Source organism: Rhinolophus sinicus, linkage group LG01, assembly GCF_036562045.2.
Source record: "Rhinolophus sinicus isolate RSC01 linkage group LG01, ASM3656204v1, whole genome shotgun sequence".
Taxonomy (NCBI): Eukaryota; Metazoa; Chordata; class Mammalia; order Chiroptera; family Rhinolophidae; genus Rhinolophus; species Rhinolophus sinicus.
The window spans coordinates 109,495,485-109,520,667 of record NC_133751.1 but is presented as its reverse complement, the minus strand read 5'-3'; the positions used below and the strand labels follow the sequence as shown (position 1 = coordinate 109,520,667).

Here is a 25,183-nt window from a genome sequence, read left to right as displayed (position 1 = left end):
CGACACTAGCATGTGTTGGAAAACTGTCCAAGAACAACACTGGGGTAAGTGGCTTTCAAGGGAAACTTTGTTTTATGTCATTTTTCTTTTTGAAATGACTTACGAGTTCTGACAAGTGTGTGAACTCATCCTAGAAAAAGTGCTACACACCTAATTGCTGAATATCACTACGGTCACCTTCAAAGTACTCCCCTTGGGAACCTATGCACTGACGCCAGTGCCTAGTCTACCCTTCAAAGTAGTTTTGGAACTTTTTCTGGAATGGCCATCAGAGCTGTCATCATATTACCCTTGATGTCCTGAATGTCATCAAAATGCCTTCCTTTCAATATTTCTTTCATCTTTGGGTAAAGAAAGAAGTCACTAGTAGCCAGATCAGGTGAGTAGGGAGGGTGTTTGTTTACTGGCTAAAAACAATTCTTTGTTTACTGGCTAAAAACTCCCTCACAAACAGACAGTGCTGTGTGAGCTGCTGTGTGAGCTGGTGCATTGTGATGCAAGAGCCATGAATTGTTGGCGAAAAGTTCAGGTCGTCTAACTTTCTCACGCAGCCTTTTCAACACTTCCAAATAGTAAATTTGGTTAACTGTTTGTCCAATTGGTACAAATTCATAATGAATAATTTCTCTGATACAAAAAAGGTTAGCAACATCATTGCAATATATTCGCAAACTTAATTGTCCGACCTCGTAAGTAAGCATAACACTGTAGACTAACCCCATTCCCAAAGTCCTGCCCTTCCTATAGGTCACCACTGTTAACAGTTTGATGTGTTAAGTGTATTTCCAGTAATGTTTCATACTTCTTTTTTTCTTGTTATAATTGTAGACAAATTTGAGGTGGTGAGGAGAAAAGTCACCCACTATTCGAAAGCACTTTGATACACTTCTTGCCTTTTTTTTCTATTGCTATTTTAAGTTCAAATTAGGCTCTGTATAATTTTTATCACTTCTCATTAAACCACTTTATAGATTTATTATTTATAGTGGCTACATAATAGTCTATCATGTGAATATATAATCTGTTTATTCGTTTCTCTATGGTTTCTGATTTTCCCTCCCAAATAATGCATTAACCTACACTACATTGTATATTTATATGTTAATTTATTCCATGGGATGCTTTTAAACATTAAAATGACAATGCATATTTTTATATAAACTTGTAAATACAGAGAGTACAAAATTAATGTCACTTGTAAACCAACCACACCTCAACATTAACATTTTGAGTTACTTCTTTTTTGGTTCTTGTTATAAACATTACTAGCTTGGGTTTTTTTTGAACCTTTAAGCAAATTCTTGATCATATTTTATACCTTGTTGGGTTTGTCTTTTACTTAGTATGGTAAAAATTCATTTTAGTAAATGTTCTTCGGTGATGTAATATTTTGTTGGAATACATTTGTACCATAATTTTTTAAAACAAGCCCATCTTGTTAATATTTTAGGCTACTTTTTGGTTTTTCACTAGTAAAACAGTGATAAACGTGATCACTGATAAAACTGCATTACACTTTTACTGTCCTAAGTAAGTAGGAGTATTGAGCTGATGAGTCAGGAGAGAGTTCATTGAATTTAGAAGGTTAGATGTTATGCTGTGTTCTTCCTGTGTGTTTTCAGGCTTGGGGTAACTAGGCATCTGGCAGCTGTAACTAGGGGAGGTCAGTACGAACTGGGTGCATTTTGGTTGCTGGGATGGGAGGGCTCAGACTGTTAGAGAAGGTCCTGGGAGTGGGCGGGAGAAATCCGGGCTGGTATGTAGAGCTGCTGGCAGAGACCTGAGCAGGTAAGGCTTCCAGTGTGGACTGGCAGCAGGGAATGAAAATCAGGGCACATGGTCTGAAAAGAAGTCGGGTCTTTCGGACTCTTCAGGACATCTGGAGTGGTCGGTGGGGGGATGGTAGCACACCTCTTTCTCGTTTGATAATGAATTTTTATGCTAATTCCATACTAGTACCAACTGTTAAAACTGATACAAAATAATATTTAGAATTGGGATATTCCTAGAAAATCTAGGGTTGCTGCTTGGTGATGATCCAGTGTGGCTCTGTTCAAGAATGTTCAAACTCTTACAGAGTTTCTTGCTCAGATGTGAGTGTGGAGGCTGAATACAGAGGTGGGATGGGCCTGGGACACTTCGGACTCAAAGGAGAGCTTTACTGCCGAGCAGCAGAGCACCAGCTCGGTGTCTCCTGGGCCCTGCCTTGTAGCTTTCTTTGCATCGAGCTTCACAGGTGACTCAGTAGTAAACATGGGGGAGAAGAATTGGGAAAACCCATCTCTTTTCACCACTCAGCATTCTTTAAGGTTGGAATTGTTTGCAACACTGGGGTCACCAAGAAGAGTTCACACTGATCTTGGACATAAGTGGCAGACCTTTTCAGCATTTTAAAAAGGGTCAATTTCTTAGAGACCACATCTTTTTAAAACATACAGTCTTTTCAAAATACAAAAGAAATAACCTAACAACCAAACCTTTAAATATAACGGGCAAACAGGAAGGGGAGGTAAGAAGTAGGAAGCGCCTTGGATTAAGAGACTTAATTTTCTTTTCTGTCTGTGTCGGGTATGTTTCTTTAATCTGCGTCTAATTGATTGCAGAGTAGTAGTCACGGTCACATTGATGTGTATCTTGAGCACTGCCAGCCTGTGTGCTTGTATTTGACCAAATTTTCTCAGTTACTTCTCCCAGCGGTCCTGGAAGGAGTACGGACCAGGGGCACAGGACCTGCTGAGGCCTGAAACTAGAGCTCTAGCTCTTGTTGCGTTTCCTTTGCTAAAGCTCTGGCTTCATCCCTCGTGCTTAGGGCTTTTTCTCAGATGACTCCCTTTGCCTTAGAAGACCATCCTTTATGCCAACATTGAAGTATGTCAAGTGGTCAGCTCTACATTTGATCTTTGGAAGGGAAACATGAATCTAATGGAACTGGAGGGGTCATAGTTTCAAATTTTCCTCCTTTCTCTCATCTAGGAGATTACCATGAACGGAAGCAAAAATTAACAATAAAGCACAAACAACAGCAAAATTACTCTTCAGAGAGAGTTTAATAGGTTTTTCTAACACTGCTGTGTACACTTGATGTTTTTCCTGAGGTCACCAAAGCATATTTTGGTTATTCCAGAGTTAGGAGTTCCTCTTACTGCTAACTTTCAGATAAAAGAAGATGAAATACAAAACTAGGTTTATGTATTTCAATAATTGCTGTTTAATTGTTACCCCACTCTTAGTTTCAGGGGACCTCCAAGAAGGGTATCAGTCGACTGGATAAACAGATGAGAAAATTCACAGATATCAGGAAAAAGAGCAGATCTGCACACGCAGTGAAAATCAGCATCGAGGGCAATAAAATGCCATTGTGACCTTGCCTGGGCTGTGTCCCCATCTCTGAGAAATACGCATGGACTCTTTGGAGAAAGAAGACGATATTTTAAAATTTTTTAGTGTATCTGTAAATGGTTCAGCTTGTATCAAATATTGTCATAGGACTTGCATTTCTCTCCGTTGTATTTAAAACTGTTTGTCGTGTACTTTGTACAGAGGAATACTAGTCATACTTCTTCTATAAGCTTTACATAATAAAATTCCAGTCTGGTTTTGGGGGGCTGCCTCTTCATTGTCTTAGAGGATGCATTCAAAGTTCAGCTCTACCCTCTGTGGTGTAATAAGTAAGGGATGTGTCTGGTCTTTGTCCTGGGTTCCTGACAAGGAGCTTCTAAAACCCTTGGGTTTCCTGGATGAACAGAATGTCTTTGTGATGCTGATGAACGACTCCTGGTAGGTCCCTACCCAGCTTTAGGATAGGGGCTGGTCACCAGAAAGAGCTTAGAGGTCTGTTTTTAGAAGTTTGGGACTTTGGGCAGGCCTGACCTGAGGGGTGCTGAAGATTGAGTTTGGCCATTCGGTCATATGGCCAGTGGTTTAATTAGCAGTGCCTAAACAGTGAAGCCTCAGTTAAGACCTCGGACACCAAAGCTCAGTGGAGGAGCTTCCTAATTGGTGAACACACTGACATGTTAAGATGCAGCCTGCCTTGATTCCGCAGACAGGATGTGGCAGCTCCGTGTGTGTCTTCGTTTGGCTGATCCCCCTAATTGGAATCCTTTATAATAAAACTAATTGTAAACATGCTTTCCCGATTCCTGTGAGTCGTTCTAGTGAATTCTTGAACTTGAGGTGATCGTGGTAACGCTCACATTTTCTAACCAGTAAGCCAGTAGTAGGAGTGGACTGCACTGGCAGCTGGCATCTGAAATGGGGACCGTCTCGTAGAGGACTGAGCCCTTAAACCTGTGGCATCTGTGCCAGCTCTAGGTGTCAGTGTCAAAACTGGGATTAAAGCGGCCTACCAACAAATTCTTATTTCTCAGTATTTCTCTTGTTAGAGAAATTTTCATTATTTGATTTTATTTGCTGGCATGCCTCAGAGATACTGTCGGTTCTGTTCCAGACTACCGCAATAAAGCAAGTCACACGAGTTTTTTGTTTCTCAGTGCATATAAAAGTTATGTTACGCTATCCTATAGTCTGTTAAATGTTACAATAATATTGTGTCTTAAAAACCAGTACGTACTTTAATTTAAAAACATGTTATTGCTAAAAAATGGTGTTATCTGAGCCATCAGTGAGTCGTAATTTTTTTGCTGGTGGTGGTGGTGGTGGGATCTTTCCTCAGTGTTGATGGCGGCTGACTGAGCCGAGTGGGGTTGCTAAGGTTGGGGTGGCTGTGGCAGTTTCTTAAGATAATGAAGTTGGCTGCACTCTTCCTCTCATAGTTTCCCAAAAATCATTGATCACAAATCACAAATGCAATAATAAAAGTGAAATACTACAAGAATTCCCAAAATATGACAGAGATACAAAAAGAGCAAATATTGGGGAAATGGCACTGACACACTTGGCCACAGGCTTGCCACAAACTTTCATTTTGTAAACCACAGTACCTGCGAAGTTCCGTAAAGCAAAGCACAATAAAACGAAGTATGTCTGGAATTGAGGTTCTCCTTGGGGGTGCTGTAATGAAGAAAAGATCGAGAAATTCTGAAATGTGGCTATCACAGCAGCACTATACCAAGCTGCTTACAGCAGGCCGTTGGGACAGGCAGCACTTAGGGTGATGTTCTATTTTTGTGATACTTAGGTCATTTTTGTAGCCTGCAGATTTAATCAAATCGTTGATTGGTCAAGGTGACTAAATGAAAACCAGTAATTCATTTTAATTATAGAAATCCTACCCTGGTAGAAATTGATGTAGAATATCTGGCAACCTTGATTTTCAAAAACGTCTTATTAGTCATAAAAGTATAAGGTTTATGCACTTTACTCAAAGAATTTGCCAGGATCTCTTTACACCTGCAACAAACTTAAACGCACAGATAGGATGGTGAGTTGTTTAAAGGCAGGTACGTGAAGACATCATCAGATAAAATAATAAGTAGCCACTAGATGGAAATGGAAAACTAATGCTTACAGTGTCATTTTGCTTTCTACAAATGTCACAGCCATCTACTGAAGTAGATGTTGACCCTGATCAGTAAAAATTCTAAACAATAAAGGTAAGAAAGTATTTTTTAAAAAAGTTATTAATACAGCATTTTGCCATTTAATGGAGTAAGCTCCAGTTACCTGAGAATGTCACCTAAATAGGGTAAAATTGATGGTGCCAGGTGGTGAAGTGATAGCTATACCTGAGGAATTCAAAATGAAGACATTCTCTTACACTATGTTTAAGTGAAGTTACTAATTTCTGCATAAAAGTTCTCTGCCCCATGGTTTATTTTAGAGTCTCAAACCTAGCCAGCCAGAATAACCTTTTCAAAAAAATTTCGGAACTTCTTCCAACTTACAATAATGTTGAAAGAAGAGTAAAATAAACTCCCATATTCCCTTCAGCTACATTGACCATGTGTAACATTTGGCCACATTTACTTGATCACATGTGGGTAACACTGACAGCTTGCCTCTTGATCCCCAAATACTTAAGCATGTTTCTACCCAAAACAAGGACCTTTTACTTGTTTTTCAGTACTGATGGTGTTAAACTTTAACCATTTGGATGGAGTAATGCAGAATTTTCTTTTTTTCAGGTAAATTTTTTAAAATTCTTGATTATATGCGTGTAAATATGTAAAATGCACACAAAGGTTGCCATCTTACAGGACCATTTACAGTTAGTGGCATTAAGTACACACTGTTGTGCAACCATTACCACCTTCCATCTCCAGAAATCTTTTCATCTTGCAGAACTGAAACTACCCATTGAACACTGTCTCCCCATTCCCTTCCCCCAGCTCTGGCGACCACCATTCCACTTTGTCTCTGATTTTCAGTACTCTAGGTATAGTATCTTGTGTAAGGTGAATCATACATTATCCATTTTTGACTAGGTTATTCATTAGTAGAATGTCCTTAAGTTTCATTCATGTTGCAGCATATCAGAATTTCATTTTAAGGCTGAATAATACTCTATTGTATGTATAGACCAATTTTGTTTATCCATCTGTCGATGGACACTTGGGTTAGTTCCATCTTTTGGCTAGTGTGAATAATTTAGCCATGAACATGGATGTACAAATATCTTTTTGAGATCCTGCCTTTAATTTTTTCAAGTGTATAACCAGAAGTGAAATTGCTGGGTCATATGGTAATTATATTTTTAAATTTTTGAGGGACTGTCATACTGTTTTCCATAATGGTCTGTCTTAATAGTTGCTATCCTAATGGGTGAGATGGTATTTCACTGTGGTTTTGATTTGCATTTCCCTAATGATTAATGATACTGAGCATCTTTTCCAAAGCACATTAGTGCTTTGGATATCTCTGGAGAAATGTCTATTCAAGTCCTGCCTATTTTTAAAATATGTTGTTTTGTTGTCAGAATTATTTATGTATTCTAGATAGTTACTGCTTATCAGATTTGCAAATATTTTTTTTCTTATTCTGTGGATTGCTTTACATTCTTTCTTGTACCCTCTGATGCAGTTTAATTTTGATGTAGTCCAGTTTATCTGTTTCTTTGATTGCCTGTGCTTTTGGTGTCATATCCAAGAAATCATTGCCAAATCCAGTGTCATGAAGCTTTCTCCCTATGTTTTCTTCTAAGAGTGAGTTTTAATTCTTACCCTTAGATCTTCAATCCATTTTGAGTTAACTTGTATTTGGTGTAAGGTAAGCATACAACTTTTTTTTTTTTTTTTTTTTTTGCATATACATATTTGGTTTTCCCAATACCATTTGTTGGAAAGACTGTCCTTTCTCCATTGAATGGTCTTTGCACCCTTGCCAAAAGTCACCTGATACTATATGCAAGAGTTTATTTCTGGACTCTATTCCATCCATCTGTATGTCTGTCTATTGTGGCTTTCTCCAACCTTTTTTTTTTCCCAAGACTGTTTTGGCTATTTGGGGTCCTTTGAGATTTCATAAGAATTTTCAGATGGATGATTCAATTTCAGCAACAAACATCATTGGGATTTTAATAGGGATTGCATTGGTTCTATAAATCACTTTGGGTAGTTTTGACACCTTAACCATAGTAAGTCTTTCATTCAGTGAACACAGAATGTCCATATATTGTTATCTTTCATTTCTTTCAGCAATATTTTGTAATTACAAATGTACAAGTCTTTCTTCTTGGTTAAGTTTATTCCTAAGTATTGTATTCTTTTTGATGCTACTGTAAATGGAATTGTTTTCTTAATTCCCTTTGAGGATTATTCATTGTTAGCTTGTAGAAATGTAAACTGATTTTGTATATTTTATGACCTTCAACTTTGTTGAATTTGTGTATTCTAATCGTGTGTGTGTGTGTGTGTGTGTGTGTGTGTGTGTGTGTAGGCATTTTTACATGTAAATCATGTCAACTGCAAACAGATTATTTTTCTTCTTTGGACGACTTTTATTTCTTTTTCTTGCCTGATTGATTGATCAGGCTAGGACTGCTACTACTGTGTTGATGTCAAAAGCGGGCAGCCTGTCTTGTTCCGGATCTTGGAGGAGAAGCTTTCAGTCTCACCATTGAGTATGATACTAACTGTAGGCTTGTCATATGTACATGGTCTTTATTATGTTGATATAGTTTCTTTCTATTCATAGTGTTTTTATCATGAAAGGCGTTGAATTTTGTCAATGATTTCTCTGCATTAGTGAAGATGGTCGTGTTATTTTGTCCTTCATCCTGTTAATATGCTGTATTACATTAATTGATTTTCATGTGTTGAACCATCCTTGCAATAAACAAACCTCTCTTGGTCATGGTGTATAATCCTTTTGATGTGCTGTTGAATTTTGTTGGCTAGTATTTTGTTGATTTTTGAATCAGCATTCATCAGGGACATTCGTCTGTAGTTTTCTTGTATTGTCTTTGTCTGGTTTTGGTGTCAGGGTAATGCTGGCCTCAAGAGTTTGGAGTTTGGATGTGTTTCTTTTCAATTTTTTGGAATAATTTGAGGCGGATTGATGTTAATTCTTTTCATGTTTGGTAGACTTCACCAGTAAAAGCCATCTGGTTCTGATCTTCCTTTCTTGGGAGGTTTTTTATTACTGATTCAATTTCTTTACTAATTATAGATCTATTTGTATTTGTTTCCTCATATTTGTCTTGGTAGATTGTGTTTCTAGGAATTTGTCCATTTTATCTATGTTATCCAATTTTTTGGCATACTATTCATGGTATTCTGTTATAATCCTTTTTATTTCTGTAAAATTGGTAGTAATGCCCCTTTCATGTCTGATTTTAGTTTTTGGAGTCTTCTCTTTTTTTTCTTAGTCATTCTAGCTAAAGTTCAATTTTGTTGATCTTTTAAATGAGCCAGCTCTTTGTTTCATTGTTTTTTCTCTTTTTTATTCTACTCTCTATTTTGTTTATCTGTGCTGTAATCTTTATTATTTCCTTCTGCTAACTCTGGGTTTTGTTTATTCTTTATTTCCTTAAGGTGTAAAGTTAGGCTGTTGATCTTTTTTAATGTAAGCATTTACAGCTATAAATTTCTGTCTTAGTACTGCTTTTGCTGCATCCCTTAAGTTTTGGTATGTTGTGTTTTCATTTTCATTTGTCTCAAGATATTTTCTAATTTTCCTTGTGAGTTCTTCTTTGACCCGTTGGTTGCTTAAGAATGCACTCAGTGAATTCCATGCATTTGTGGATTTTCCAGTTTTCCTTCTGTTGATTTCTATAGTTTCATTCCATTGTGATCAGAAAATATACTTTGTATGGTTTCAGTCTTTTAAAATTTATTAAAACTTGTTTTGTGGCCTTTCGTAGTGTCTATGACAGAATGCTCCATGTGCACTTGAGGAAAATGTATATTCTGCTATTGCGGGGTGGTACGTTTTGCACATATCTGGTAGGCTAGTTGGTCTATGGTGTTATTCAGGGCCCCTATTTCTTTATTGGCCTTCTGTCTTGCTGTTCTATCCATTATTGAAAGTGGGGTACTAAAGTCATTACTATTGTAAGCCTCTGTTTAATTCTGTCATTGTTTGCTTCATATATTTAGGAGCTTTGATGTTTACTATTTACATGTTTATAATTACATATTCTTGGTGCATTGACCCTTTTATCATTATATAATATACTTCTTTGTCTAACAGCTTTTGACTTAAACTCTATTTTGTCTGATGTTAGTATAGCCACTCCTGTTCTCTTTTGATTACCATTCTCATAGAATATCTTCTTTCACCTTCAACCTATGCATGTCAAATCTAAAATGAGTCTCTTATGGACAGCATATAGTTGGATTCTGTTGTTTTATCTGTTGTTCCAGTCTGTGTCTTTTGATTAGGGAGTTTAATCCATTTACCTTTAAAATAATTAACTGATAGGAAAGGACTTACTATTTCCATTTTTGTTCATTGTTTTCTCTGTCTTACAGCTTTTTTTCTTTTAGGACTTTATTTTTTTAGAGCAGTTTTAGATTTACAGCAAACTTGAGAGAGGTACAGAGATTTCCTATATATTCCCGGTCTCTACATATGAATAGCTTCCCTCATTATCAACATTATTCATCAGAATGATACTTTGTTTTTTGATCCTTTGTTTCAAGGATGAACTCATATTGACCCCTACATCATAATCACCCGAAGTCCATAGTTTACCTTAAGGTGCACTCTTGGTGGTGTACATTCTATGGATTTGGACAAATGTATAATGGTGTATATCCATAATTACAATACACAGTATTTTCACTGCCCTTACAGCTTTTTGTCCCTCATTCCCTTCCTTTCTGTTTAGTTGATTTTTTGTTTTGATGTATTTGACTCCCTCATTTTCTTTTGTGTATAGCCTATAGATACTTTCTTTGTAGTTATGCGATTACATGTAATACCATAAAGGTATAACAACATTTTTAAATGTTCAATCACATACAAAAACTCCTCCTTTATAGTTCTACCCCCTTTATTTTATTGATGCCACAAATGACATCTTTATGTATTGTGTACCTAGCAACATAGATTTATGATTTTTCTATTAAGTCTTATAAAAATAAAAAGTGGAGTTATGAACCAAAATTACAGTAATTCTAAGTTTTTATATTTTTCCATGTATTTACTTTTATTGGAAAGATTTATGTTTTTACATGGCTCCAAGTTACTCTCTAGTGTCCTTTCAACTTGAAGGACTACCCTTAGCATTCTTAAAAAACGTCGTGGTAATGAATTTCCTCAGCTTTTGTTTATCCAAGAATGTCTTTATTACGCCCTCATTTTTGAAAGCGTGTTGTCAGATATAGAATTCTCAGTCAACGTTTTTTGTTGTCTTTTTCTTGCATCACTGAGTATGTCATCCCACTGCCTTATGTCATGCAAGGCTTCTGCAAAGATGGTGGTAGTAGGAGGCAGAGGGCCCTTTACTAGTGAAGCACTCTACAGATTTGTGGAGGGCATTGGATTGATCATTATTTCCAAAGTCAGTTCTCTCCACCCACCTGCATAGTGCTCTTCCTCCCAGTCAATCCAAGCTCCAAACGTCCTCTGCTCTTGTGGTCTTCCTCTATTGTGGCAGAAGTCTTCCAACATCAGATTTACTGTGGAACAGGTAGAGTGTGGAGTGATGTGAATGTATGTTAGCTGTATGTAAAAGCATTGCTGAGATGTTAGAGAACTAGGAAATAGGATTGCCTAATATAGGCATGGGCTAGAAAGGTTGCAGAAATGCATGTGTTTCTGTAGAGAGCTGTCTCAAGTTGACTGACTTTGGTACCATTAAACTATAGATATGCACTTCACATATTTATTGGTGTTTAAAGAAAGTGGTGGGATTACCTGTATGCCTTGTTTTAAGCAAGCTTGGTACATGAAGTAAAAGTTTGACCAAAATTTGGAAGTGATACTTTGTAAAAGGATTTACCGTACAACTAAAACAACAACAACAAAATCTCTAAAGCAAGATACGAATTACAAAGCTTAAAAGAGCAACTAGTTAAAATCCTCCCTCTAGGACAGGGGTGTCCAAACTTTTTTCAACGTTTTCCACCAAGGGCCATATGCAGTAAAATACACAAACAGCCGGGCCACTTACTTGAGGTGAAGTACATATTGCCTCACTTGGTTTATTTAAGTAAACTAAATATATTTTTGGAATTTGCTGCGGGCCAGTTAACAATGGATCATGGGCTGCAGTTGGCCCCTGGGCCGCAGTTTGGACGCCCCTGCTCTAGGAGAAGGTTTGGATCTGTGCTCCCAGGACCAGCTTGGTTCTTACAAAGCCTGTAGCCCTGGGGCCGAGCTTCTTTCCATGGTGTGGCTGCAGGTAAGAAAGCAGAGAAGGAAGGTTCAAGGTGTGTCAGGCCCTAAACAAAAGGTTTTAGATAAAACTTTTCAGTAGTAGTTATATGTGCTTAAAATAATTTTCCAAAATCAGTTGGTAACTTCAAATTTTAGAGTTTTACTAAGTTAAATGATAAAAATTATCTAGGTATTTCTAAGTAACATGAAATTCTGAAACATTTGTTACTAGACAAGTCTCAGTTGACCTGCTTTTGGCTTCTAATAACAGAAAAACTAAAAGATAAATTGGGATCTGTTACTGAATATGTCTCATACTTTATAAAAAAAAACTTTGTTTCTAAAAATATTGTGACTATAATTACCAGTGATAGCCTGTGTTTCTAAAGGTTATGAAATGTATTCATAAATCTGCCAATCTAAAGAATACTAATTGCTTTTTAGTTGTCACTAGAAATTAAGGTTTCTAAGAGGTAAGAATTCCAATTAAAATGGAAAAAAAATTTTTGGTGATAGAAGGTATAAGATACAGAGACACATTTTGAAGGAAATTAACAGAAAGTGGTTTGTCCTAAAGTTGGTTATTTCTGAATAAGAGAAAAACAAAGAGACTAGGAAGGGTGTATAAGGTTTGTGAAGAGAAATCTGAGGAGATTTTATATATGGTTAAGCTGAATAAAATTGGGATAAATTTAATTAAGTAAATGAGTTTAAATATCAAAAGTAAGCAAAACCAGTTTGGTTCTTTTTCAGCCTATTTAAAAGAAAAAGTATTTCCTGTATTCTACTTCAGATAAGATATTATGAAAAGTGTTGTACCTAGAGAGTAAGGATTCTGTATTTTAATTGTCTTAATTAGGTCCTTGATTACTTAAGAAAACAATCTTAATCCTAAAAACTAAAGTTTTGCTAACCTGTGTGTTTAATATATTTTTGTCACTTTGGATAGATAGTTTAATATTGTTTTATAATGATATATGATCTTTTTGGTCAAGTATGTTTGACAACCTCCTCAGGGTTTAAATTTTAAAAATAATTTTTTCTTAACCTTTTAGAAATGGCTTTGGATTATTCTGGTGGGCCCCTGTTATACCTCAAAGATTTGTTCTCTCCTTATAAGAGAAATTTTAAAGTAATTAGGCCTATTTGATATACTAAAATTACATGGGAAGCTTTGTCAAATAAATAATTATGTTTTTGTGTGCATATATTAATACTAAAACGGATTTTCTATAAACTATATAAAAATTTCCAAGACACTACAAAGCTCTGATAAAATTTTCATTTGTAATTCTAATTGTTATCTTAAAATGTCTTGTTACAGAAGAGCAAAGTTCTTTGTCAGTTGCATTATAATCAGATCTATAACTATGTCATTTTAAGTTTTTTGTCATTTATAGACAGATCATTGTTTGACTCTGATGCTTTTACAAATATGTTTTATCTCCGAAGGATCCATGGAGAAGTCTGATGGCATGGATGTGGCTTGGCTTCTCGGCCCTGAAAAGCTAATTAAAGTTCAATCTGGAGATTCCTCATGAAATTCCAGCAAAGGAGATTTAAAAGAGCCTATGTGATCAACTGTTATTCTTCTTGTGCTTATGCAAATAACAGGAGAACATTATTGAAACTATACTTGTGCAATAAGTTAGTTTTAATTTGGCTAATAAGGTTGATTTTAGAGAGGAACATTGTTTCAACAGAAACTAATACACAGTTATGGATACTAGATTCTAATTTAGTTGTCTTTAAGGTTATGTTTTTTTGTATACTGGACTGGATCCTGAATTTTCCAATTTTTAAAAAATATTTAGGTACAACTCTCTGTACTGTTTCATTTTTCTCCCATCTTTTGCCTTGGAATTATTGAGAACTAAAACTTTTTTTTTTTTTCAGAGCCTGCAATTACAAACTGCAGCTAGACAACATAATGATATAAATTTGAGAGAAATCACCACAGCAGCTCATGCTTAATCTCAGTGAATGGTGCTGTGTAAGCCAGGCAAAATTGACCTGAGAACCTGATGACATCAGAGACATTCAAACTGCAAACCAGGAGAATCTATCAGATTGTCACTGGCTACCTTCATTCCAGAAAAAGAAGCTTTGAGCCTTACATCTAGGAATCTCATCTTACAGCCTTACAGACTCAAAAACTGGTTTCTAATTTGCTTGATCATTAACCTTTATTTTTCTTTGTTTTCATAGACACACCTCTTATTAAATACCTGATTCCTTGCTTACACAATATGGGCCTCACATTGGGAGCCCTTCGGCACCACTGCCTCCTGAAATGAGACTCAATAGTTTAACTGAACTTATTCTCAAACCAGAATGATTGGATCAGTGAAATACGGAGCAGTCTACCAACTCAGCTTCTGGAATATGACACTTATATTTAAAGTTTCAAAGACAGGACTAAGGGGAACCAAAATTGTGCCACTCTGAAGCCACTTTTGGGATATTGATTTTAAGCTGTTTATCACGAAAAATGACTCAAAAGCTTTGACCCTCCCTCTTCCTGCCTAAGAGATTCAGATGGAAAGGCCTCCTCCAGGAAGGGAATCTTGGGATGTTGCCTTAGCCTAATTTGACTTAAGTGTTGTAAATAGGAGGGCTTCAGACTGGGCCTGTTAGCTAGATCCCCCCCCCCCCATTGTTTCTGATGCACTCAGCAAGAATTTTCCTGCCACGTGTGTTCAGCTCTTCCTCACCTACCTGTAAATCATCCATTCTTGCTTTTGAAATCTAATACCCCGTTACTCTTTCTCCTTTGTCCAAAAATGTCTTATATACCCAGTATTGCCTCAGTGTTTTTGCAATTTTCATGCTTATGTGTATTCCCTATGCACATGTATTAAACATTTGATTTTCTCCTGTTTAAAAAAAAAAAGGCGGGGGCCGGCCCGGTGGCTCAGGCAGTTAGAGCTCCATGCTCCTAACTCCGAAGGCTGCCAGTTCGATTCCCACATGGGCCAGTGGGCTCTCAACCACAAGGTTGCCAGTTCAATTCCTCGAGTCCCGCAAGGGATGGTGGGCTCCGCCCTCTGCAACTAAGATTGAACAGGGCACCTTGAGCTGAGCTGCCTCCCAGACTGCTCAGTTGGTTGGAGTGCGGGCTCTCAGCCACCAGGTTGCCGGTTCAATTCCTTGACTCCCACAAGGGATGGTGGGCTGCGCCCCCTGCAACTAGCAACGGCAACTGGACCTGGAGCTGAGCTGCGCCCTCCACAATTAAGACTGAAAGGACAACAACTTGACTTGGAAAAAAGTCCTGGAAGTACACACTGTTCCCCAATAAAGTCCTGTTCCCCTTCCCCAATAAAATCTTTAAAAAAAAAAAAAAAAAAAAAGACACGTCAGGCCCTAAGCAGCTCACTCTTCCTTGGACCTACTTGACCAGAGAACAACAGATGAGGCTTTTAAGTAAAATATTTAAATGCTATTAAATAAAATACTTACAAATTAGACGGTTAGTTAGCATGTTATTAGGTAGACAGGAAGATCCTGGTAAAATAACAGCCATATCCTAAAACTCCAGGTTCTGAAGTAAATCATTCACTCCAGGACAAAGGGAACAGATCTGATAAGAATGGTTTAGTTAATGTGCCTTGAGGTTAAATTATCTCAAATCCCTTTTGGCCAAACTGAGCAGATCTGATAGAAATGGGTTATTTGCTAATCCTTTCAGGATGGGCAAGCAGAACAAACCTGGTAGACGAATTCCATTAGAAGGCGCCAGCTCCCTTCTCCAAACAAAGGAAGATATAAAAGTAAGCACTTTTTCGCCAGTCAGTCCCATTCGGGACCCCTCCTGCTCAGGGGCTGTAAGCCTTTGCTTTAATAAACTATCCTGTTTTACAACTCCTTACTTCTCCTTGGTCCATGCTTCCATTTGGTTTCACAATACATGATCCCAGTACTCAAGAGAAGTTTCCTTCATCACAAATACTGTAAATAGGATGATGACATGTTTTTAAAAAGGCAGTGGGTTGGAGGTCAAGAGACCTGGAGCTTGGTCTCCAACATGTAAGGATCTCATGGGTGAGGGAAGCCAGTGCTTAGAGTTTGAGAATCGGGAGAGGACAGGTCATGCCTCCCTATCCTTTGAGTGTGGCGGACGCGGGGGGTCGGTGGGGGGGGGTGTTTCTTTGTAATTCTTTTTTGTTGTTGTTGTATGGTTTTTGAGCAAGAAGTTACTTTTTTGGCTAGAAAGGAGATAGAAATGGAGTGCCCCAGACGAGTTCTGTGTGGCTGGCAGAGGTCACTAAGCACTGGGCTGAGGTGCTTACATGACCACTGCAGGGACATGTGGCCATTCTGAAACTGTGTCAGGAGGGAGAAAGACCATGTCATAGGGGCTGTGAACTCCCAGGGGTCCAACTGATTGTTTCCATGCAGTTTGTTGAGCTGAACTAACATGTAGCCCTTCACATTTTGACGTGGATCATACTTAACTGTGAGGTGATGCTATCCCTGTTTTGCAGGAGAGGAAAACGGCACAGAGAACAAGGTGTGGCAGAGCTAGAATTCAAGCTCAGGTCTTCTGATTCCAGACCTGCAGGCTTTTCTGGCCCCTTATCAGCTGGATCTTTTCCACATGAAGTATGTGATAGTGCACATTATTCAGACTTTTCGTTTTTTGGCTTTTATTTTCTCATCTTTCCTAATTATTGCTATTTTTTATTTTATTGAGAAATCAGAAACCCTTGAGATGGGTAAAGCCATTTAATGGTCTTTTGAAAAATAAAATTCAATATGAAATAAAAAAGCAATAAATACAGTAGTGTTTCAGCGTAATCATATTAACCTTAGAGCAGAATTCAGAATGAAATTGATCTCATATCAACCAATTTTCTTTTAAAAAATATTTTAAAGCTAAACCTTGCAAGTCAATCCCACAGCACAGATGGCATTATAAAGATTGCCCTGTACATTTCTCTACTGAAAGGGAGAGGAACTGGAGTTGGCCTATGTCTCAGAGGTTAATTACCCTACATAGGTTTGACAAGAAGTCATCATGACCTTTTAATGAGTGAGAAAAATGTATTCAAAGTACAATAGCCGCCCAAATAGGAAGCCCTCCACGTTCTGAAGTTGACGCTTTCTTTCTGCCTCCAAAGCTTTCTGTTAGGCTGTGGGTTCTTCTGCATGAATGCTAGAAATGAAATATATGCTGAGATTTTTGTGTCGAGCCTGTAGTTGCTCTGGACCTTTTTAAACTTGTACCACCTGAAATGAACACCTGTTTTTGTTCTTTTCCAGGTTTTGTTGTCACTACTCAATGCAGTAACACTGGTTAATAAATAGACCTCAGGGCATTGATAAAGCTAATATCCTAATAAAAAAGCCTCAGTGGGTCACAGCTGGGTAGGAGCTGAGACTTAGCTATACTAGCAAATAGTCTGGTGATTGCCTTCAGATGTCACATTCATTGATTTTTGTTAGGGCTGAGTCCTGGAGAAAAATGTTGAACTTCGTCCAATATTGGATTTCATTACTAATAGAACAAATGGTGGGAGTGGCCCAGAGAGTCTTACAGAGCAAGCCCATCTTCCCAAGAAGACAGAATGTTGGATGCAAACTGTAGTTCCAAGTACGTCCTGACCCAGCCAACTAGGAGGTGGTGTTGCTCCCTTGGGAAAAGAAGGCTGTAGCTATGAACTGAAAGGTGTGTGAGTAGATGCTCGAACACGGGGGTCCAGAACGTCCTGCTGTGGGGCAGCCCCAGTCATATGCACCCAGAAGGAATGTTCTCACCTCTCAAGAGGTCTCTGCCATTGAGGCACTGTGGTGGCCTGGACCCCAGAATTGCAGCTCCTGGCCAGTCAACCTAAGGGATGGTGGCAGGACTTGAGTGGTGTATTTGTGGAGCCATCTGGTGCTGTAACTGCAAAAGCTTGACCTGACCAGCCATAGCCACCCATTTAGAATCATGTGCACACCCTCGGGAACCCTAGAAATCATTGGGGAGGGAGGATTTTCCTCGAGGAAGGATTGCCTACATTTGCATAGATGAGAATTCAAAACCTTCGAGATTCAGATATTAATATGAAGCAACTTCATCTGTACTCATGGCTGGTTCAGGCCAGGAAAGTTTTCCTTCCTGCTACATTTTAAAATAGGTAAATGGACAGGATTTTCAAGACATCCAAGAAAGTAATCAGCTTGCCTCTTCATTAAGGAATGTTAATCGCTACATGGCCTCTCTGGTCTCATGTCATGCTGCTCTGCCCTTCACCCGCTGTACTCCAGCACCCTGGCTGGCTTCCCGTTCTTCGTATGCACCCTGCACGTTGTCTCCTCAGCCTGAGGCCTTACTGCTCTCTGATCTGGATCCCCTGCTTTCTTCCCGCCCTTGTCTCCTCAGGTTATCCATGCACCTTTTGCCCTGTTTCCTTCAGGTCTCAGTTCAAATGCACCGTTTCTGTGAGGGCTTTCCTGAGCTGCTTACATAAGAAGACAACACCGGCCCCTGGCTTTGTACTTGTTATTCTGCTTTATCCTCCCGCAAAACACTTTGTGCCGTCTATCTTCCTATAGAGTTATTGAGTGTATCCTCATTAGAATGGGAGTTCCATGAGGGCAGGGACTGTCTGTTGTATTCACTGGTGTATTCCCAGCAACCAGAACAGTGTCTGTCACATAGTACACACTCAATAAATCTGGTTAGTAAATGGCTCCTACTTCCTCTTCCTCCTCTTTTTTTTCATTCATTTATTCAACAAACACTGAGCCCTACCAGCTGCCAGATGCTGCTGAATAGCAGAGAAACAAAGATGAAAAAGATGGCTTCTGCCCTTAATTAGGTCACAATATGAGAAGGGACAGATAAGCAAACCTAACTGTAAATGTGTTGTCATGGGTTTCATTGGGGGCACAAGTGCAGATCAGGGAAGGCTTCATGGAGTAGTCAATGCTGAGTTGACTCATGCAGGGTGAGGATGACTACGACTGCTACCATTTGGACTGCTCACCAAGTGCCATCTCTCTGCTAAGCAACTCAAATGCAGTAGCATTGAAAGCTGTGGACAGTTTTATGACAAGTGCTGACACTGCCTTTATCTTAGGGGTGAGGAAGCTGGCTCCGAGAGGACCAAGGCCACACAGCTGGTCCCTGGTGGAGCTAACATTCACACTTAGTGGTTTCTGGTTCCATGTCTCAAGCTGTAACCATGTGCTGAGCAGACAATGAGGGAGACACTGAGCAGAAGACACAGCCTATGCCAGGGATTGAAATTCCCAGTGTATGTTGAGGCAGCTGCAGAAACCAGATGTGGAGAGGAGAGCCGGGGGTACACTCATTCACAGGCCACAGCTTTCCTGTGTTCTCTCCTCCTCCCAGAGCAGCCACTTCTCTTATGGTTTTACGGTTCTGAATATGCTTTGATCGGAAGGAATTCCACGACTAAATGTGGGGCACCGACCATGTAGTTGTAGGAGTGAGATGGGGTGTGAGATGGGGGCCCTTAGTAGGACAGTAACTGAGAACTAAAGACAGCAGAGAGGAAAGATCTTCAGAGATGGAATTGCTAGCGCTTGGTCCCCACTTGGCTGTGAGAGCTGAAGAAAGAAGAGACAGGCCTGGGCGAGTGGGAGGACAGAGGTACCGGAGCCAGCCCGATGGAGTGGGGGTGGTGATGGGAGGGGTCACTGGGAGCGCCCGATGCCACAGGAGCCCACAGGAGCGGGATGCCCCAAACTGACCTGGATGTTTCAGGCTAGAGCTCTGGGCGGAGTCACAACGACGACAGACATCAGCCACCAGGTGGCTCTTTAAGTTACTGCCAAGGAAGATGAGCAGCAGGTTTGCAACAGAGCCTTGGGGACACTACTGTGAAGGCTAGGAGTCCTCTCGGTAGGGACATCTTTGTAGTACATTGTGTTCAGATCATTTTGTTGTGAAACCATGATCAGACAAGAGATGGCACATGGTAAGCAGTCCATAAACGGTAACAGTCTCCTCACCCTTCATGAGTCAACTCAACATTGACTCCTCCATGAAGCCTTCCCTGATCTGCACTTGTGCCCCCAATGAAACCCATGACTGCATTTACAGTTAGGTTTGCTTATCAGACAAATACAGTATCAAAACCATCCAGGGAATTTTTTATTTTTTTCTTGATTTAAAACATGAAGTCCCCTTGCAGCTAGATGTCTGAGCAAAATGGCAGATTAGAAGCCCCCTCTGTCAAGCTGGGTTCTCGGGAACTTGTAACCCAGTTGTTTTTCATTTCCTAGTGGCCTCCACATCCTGTGTGGAGTCACAGCCGTGGTGACCTCTCTTACCCATGAAACATAATTGGAAACTTGCGTATGGAACCATTGCAGTTCCAGCGCTCACTGGGTATGAAGGGTCCAGGGAGAACCCAGCCGGGCCTACTGCCACTGCTGGCCCTTTTCCTCTCTCCAGAATGGTAGCGGTCACAGAGCATGCTGTCAGTGGGGTCTGGGTTGGCGGCCTTTGTCAAGTGCACATGTACACACAGGAGAAACCAGGGGACAAGGCCGAGGTGAGAGGAGAGTCCTGGACACTCTCCATCTTTGTTTTCCCTCCATGGTCAGCAGCACCGGGGTTCTGGTTGGGAAGGCAGGTGGAAGAACACCTCTGTCCCAGTCCACGCCTCAGAGCAGGAAGTCCAGGGCCACAGCATTTGTGCAGTGAGGAAAGGAACGGGCACTTTCTTCTGCTCACTTAGGGACTTGGGATCACCTACAGTGGAGGACGGGGAACGAGAGCGGAGGTGGCAGGAGAGGGCGCTCTGGCATCATGCAACTGAGCCTTCCACTCCCTTCAGCTCCCCATGGGCTGTGAGGTCCAGGGCAAAAGCCACTTCACCTCCTGACCTTGCTTTCCACCTCCTTGGGAAGGACACCACTGCCCACTGCACAGAAAGGTCATGGGGACGCAAGTGCCAGAGGGCGCCCGATACACAGGGCTGCTGAATAGGTGGGGCTGCCCCGCTGTGACTGCTCCAGTCACCTGTGTGTTTTCAATCTGATGCCTTAATTTAGCCCAGAACTGCATTTGGTGCTGTGTGGCTTTGTATTTCCTTCCCTCGGTTCACAATGCAGGGATGATGTGCTCAGGCTCTGAAGCTCGAGCAGCCCTCGCTTCAGATCCTGGCTCCACCCCCTCACTGACTTTTTCACTTTGTATAAGTAACTTTCCTAATTAGTCCCTGTGGGAGGAGGAGGATACCACCTTGCAGAGGTGTTGTTAGAAGAAAGTCAGATCATGCACGGGGACTGCTGGCATATCGTAAACGCCCAAGTATTGGTATCCAGGATGGCGAGTATCACCACCCTGAGAAGGCACATACTCCAAAACGGAGCACTTGCCATAGTTCTATGAATGTCTGTAATAGTAAGAAACTTTGTTCTTCAAGGAAGAACAAGTTTAAAAGAAGAGTGATAACTTATTTAGAACCAAATCTGCTGAGTTTGGTAGTGATGAATCGAGAGAATGACTTTTCAGGTCCAAAGCAATGTGTTTCTCGTAATCCATGAAGGTGCACGGAAAAGGTCTTCCAGCTGTGAGGCAACAGCCATGCTGAGGGGCTGATCACACAGCTTTTGGGGCACCCTTGGCTCCACACCCTCTCACCCCGTGTGGTTTCTACCTCATTCTTACTTTTTTATTGGGAAGCAAAACCTGCCCATGGTTGAAAAAGAAACGATTTAAAGGGTATATCACTGTTTCCACTCCCTTATATGACTGTGTGTGGCTATATACAGTCCCTTTCGTAACAGCAAGGAGCTCGGTATGCACTGTGCAGCACATTGTCTTCCCACCTCCCACACTCTAGTCAGGCTCTCCCGTGGGTCATCTGCTAAGGACAGCCCTCTCCAGAGAGGCAGACACCCCAGACATTCCAAGGAAGGCCTCTGGGAGCCCAGATTCTTAAACACCACTGCAGCACATAACTGTCCTGCTCCTTACCCTGACATTTCCCTTTTCTGGCTTTTTCACTTTAAAATCGCTTTCTATTTTAGCAAGCACTAATAGACTTCTTTTGGAGGAAGAGAGAGAGAGTAAAAAAGGGTGGGGGAGAGAGAGGGAGAAACAGAAGGAGAAGGAAAGGGAAGTAAAGAAAAGAGAGAGGAAGGGAGGGGAAAGGAGGAAAGGACCTTTCGCTCATGACTATCTGGTTGTTATGGGTTGAACTGTGTCTCCCTGCAAATTCACATGTTGAAGTTCTAACCCCCAGAACCTCAGAATGTGGCCTTATTTGGAAATAGGGCCATTGCAGACACAATTAGTTAAGTTAGGATGAGGTCATACTGGAGTAGGGTGGGTGCCTAATCCAATATAACTGGTGTCCTTATAAAAAGGGAAAATTTGGGCACAGACACACACAGGGAGGATATCGTGTTGATGTAATGATGTTGGATCTGCCGGCAGTTTCTGGGTGTGGGCCAGGATCGTGTCTCGTGAGACCGAAGAATGGACACACAGACCAGGGAGAGGCAAAAAGTTTTAAAAAGAGGACAGTTTACTAAAAGCAAAGGGTCAGAGCTTCCGAGCGGGGGGGAGGGGGGAGAGAGGGGGGTCCCGAATGGGGGTGCCCAGTGACTGAGGCAAAAGCTCTTTCTTTTATACCTTCCCTTGCCTGCTTGGGGAAAGGGGCTGGAGACTTCTAATGGAATTCATATATCATATATTTGCCCATCCTGAAGGGATTAACGAACCAACCCATTCCTATCTATCAGATCTGCTCCTTTGTCCGGCCAGAAGGGATTTGAGATTATCTATTAACCTTAAGGCGTACTCTCATGTCTCTGTCCTGGAGTGAAGGAGACATTCCAGGACCTGGAGTTTCAGGATATGGCTGCTTTTTGTTTATTCCACCAGCGACCCCCTGTCTGCCTAGCAATATACTAACTAACCTGTCTCAATGTGAAGATAAGACAGACATCAGGTGATGTTTCTACAAGCCAAGGACCACCAAAGATTGCCAGCAAAGCATAAGGAGCTAGCAGGGAGGCGTGAACAAATTCTGTCCCACAGCCAACAGAAGGAACCAACCCTGCAGACACCTTGATCTTGGATTTCTAGCCTCCAGACTGTGAGACTATTTTTCAAGCCATTCCGCTTGTTGTCATTTGTGAGGGCATGGAGCTGACTAGTACTTCAGGGAAAGACCGAGTCAGTCCTTCGCTTCACCTAGTCTACTGTTGATTCCCTCCTTCTGTTATTGCAGTCTTCATTTCTGACTGGTTCTTTGTTATGTTTTCCATCTCCTTGTTGAAGTTCTCCCTGAGATCACTGAGCATCTTTATAACCAGTGTTTTGAACTCTGCGTCTGGTAATTGCTTGTCTCCATTTTGTTTAGTTCTTTTTCTGGAGCTTTGTCCTGTTCTTTCATTTGGGACATGTTTCTTTGTCTCCCCATGTTGGCTGCTTCCCTGTGTTTGTTTCTATGTATTAGTCAGGGCTGCTATGTCTCCCAGTGTTGTTGGCAAGGTGGCCTTATGTAGTAGGTGTCCTGGGGGGCTCAGTGGCACAGTCTTTCTGGTCACCTGTGCCAGGTACACCAGGTGTGACCCTTGTGTGGCAGTTGAGCCTTGGTTGCTGTGTGCACATCAATAGGAGGGATTGACCCTCAGGCTGATGGTGGTGAGGACTGGCCGTGACTACAGTGGAGGAGCTGCTGTGCAGGGGCTGATCTTACGGAGCAGGATTCACCATAAGAGGGCTCTCTGGTATTTGCCCAGTCTGCCCTTCATCCTTGGAGGCAGCCAGGTGAAGCTGGCCACTGGGCCTGCCAACCCTTGGACCTCTGAGAGGGGACCCACTGCAGGCCAAGTTTAGCCACAGCCCATGCCTTGCCTGGGGCCACCTGGCATGAGCCACAAAGCAATCTGCAGATGGCCACTGCCACACTGGGTTTGGAGGGGTCTTGAGAGGTCAAGTCGCGAACTGAGGCCACCTGTTGCTAGTGCCAGGCTTGGGCTGCTCAGCTGGAGGCACGGGACACGCTGAGACCAGATGCAGCTTGTTTGGGTTTTGTGAACCATTGAGAGATTTTAGGAAAGTCCACAGCATGAGCCAAGGCAGGTCATTTATATGGAAAAGCCACAAGAAGTGGCTTAGGTGGACCTAGAAGTCCTCAGGTATGGCGGCCACTTGCGTCTGCTAGCCGCGAGGGGGAGGGCTCAACAAAGAAACAATGGCTTCTGCCATCTCCTCTGTCTGAGAGAAAGCTGCCCCTCCAGCCTTCGCTCTGAAGCCAGACAACTCAGTTCCTCCCTGTATGTGTGCCTTTCGAGCTGCTGCCCCAGTGCTGGACCTCAGAGCGAGTGAGTCCATCAGTGAGTAAGTCCATGTGCAGGCCCTTTAAGAGGAGGCCTGGGACTCCAGCCGCCCTCTGGCTCACTCAGCCACAATCTCTGCTGGTTTTCACAGCCAAAAGCTGTGCGAACCTCTCTCCCTGGCACTGAAACCCTGGGCTGGGGAACCTGGTGTGGGGCTGGGGTCCCCTGCTTCTCCAGGGGAAACCTCTATAGCTGAGATATCAGATGTCCCTCCTGATTTTTAATGGTCACATGTGGGTGTGGGACCAGCCCGTTCTGTGTCTCTGCCCCTCCTACCAGTCTTGAGGTGGCTTCTTCTGTATGTTCTTAGTTCTAGGGCTTCAGTTAAGGTAGACTTCAGGTGATTTTCAGTGATGGTTGTTCTATAGTTGTAATTTTGATGTGGTCATGAGAGGAGGTAAGCACAGCGTTTACCTGCTCTGTCTTCTTGACCAGATAATTCAAGTTCTTTTTCATTTTTCTGAATTTCTCTCTTCCCTCTGGAGTCATTTTTTTCTATTTATTTGGGTCTTTTACTTTCACATCAAGGATTTTCTTCAAATATGCAGTCTTTGTTCATAGTTTTTCTTTTAAAACTTCTAATTGTGGAAAGTAAATAGCACCATGTACCAAAAAAAAAAAAAAAAAAAGAAAAAGAAAGACAAATGTTCAGCTAAATAAATTATCCAGTTTAAGAAACAGGATATTTCCAGCACCCCAGAAACCTGCCTCTTGTCTATCATAACACTTTCTGCTGCCTGGCCACTATCCTGACTCCAATCATCTTAAAAAAAAATTGTAACACAATGAAAACATACATCTATAAATACAGTAGTTGAATACTCAGTCTGTTTTAAATTTAAGAATGAGGTAACAAAAACTATATAGGAAACACTGTATGCATTGGCAGAGCCCATTGACAGGAAGGCTTTGCTTTAGGGTCATGAGGCAAGAGCCAGCTTTTACAGTGGGAATGCCAGAATGAGGAGGATTTAACTCTGAGATTCCAACGTTCCATTCACGGCCCTGATCCTCCTGAGGTAGTTCAGCTTCTTCACAGTCACACCTTCCCATGACTATCATGGTGGTGCTGCTTTTTCCTCTAGAGGGCACCAATCCTCTTCCCCAGGGTCCTCCTCTCCCCTAGGAGTTCAAGCTCCAG

At 41.1% G+C, this 25,183-nt stretch overlaps 1 protein-coding gene across 5 annotated transcripts in view; it reads left to right on the top strand.

Annotated features, from left to right (window-relative positions):
• The window catches only part of IWS1 (interacts with SUPT6H, CTD assembly factor 1), a 62,064-nt gene extending 46,473 nt beyond the window's left edge, over positions 1-15,591 (top strand). For 2 of the 5 annotated variants that reach the window (XM_074334569.1, XM_019717985.2), the window contains exon 14: positions 13,621-15,591. In XM_074334569.1, the coding sequence (XP_074190670.1) occupies positions 13,621-13,698 (78 nt within the window). In that variant the 3' untranslated portion in view covers positions 13,699-15,591. Of the gene's footprint in view, positions 1-3,230; positions 4,131-13,620 lie in introns of those variants that run through there. The other 3 variants (XM_019717984.2, XM_019717983.2, XR_012497198.1) reach the window with 2 other exon arrangements.
• The last annotated feature ends 9,592 nt before the right edge of the window (positions 15,592-25,183 follow it).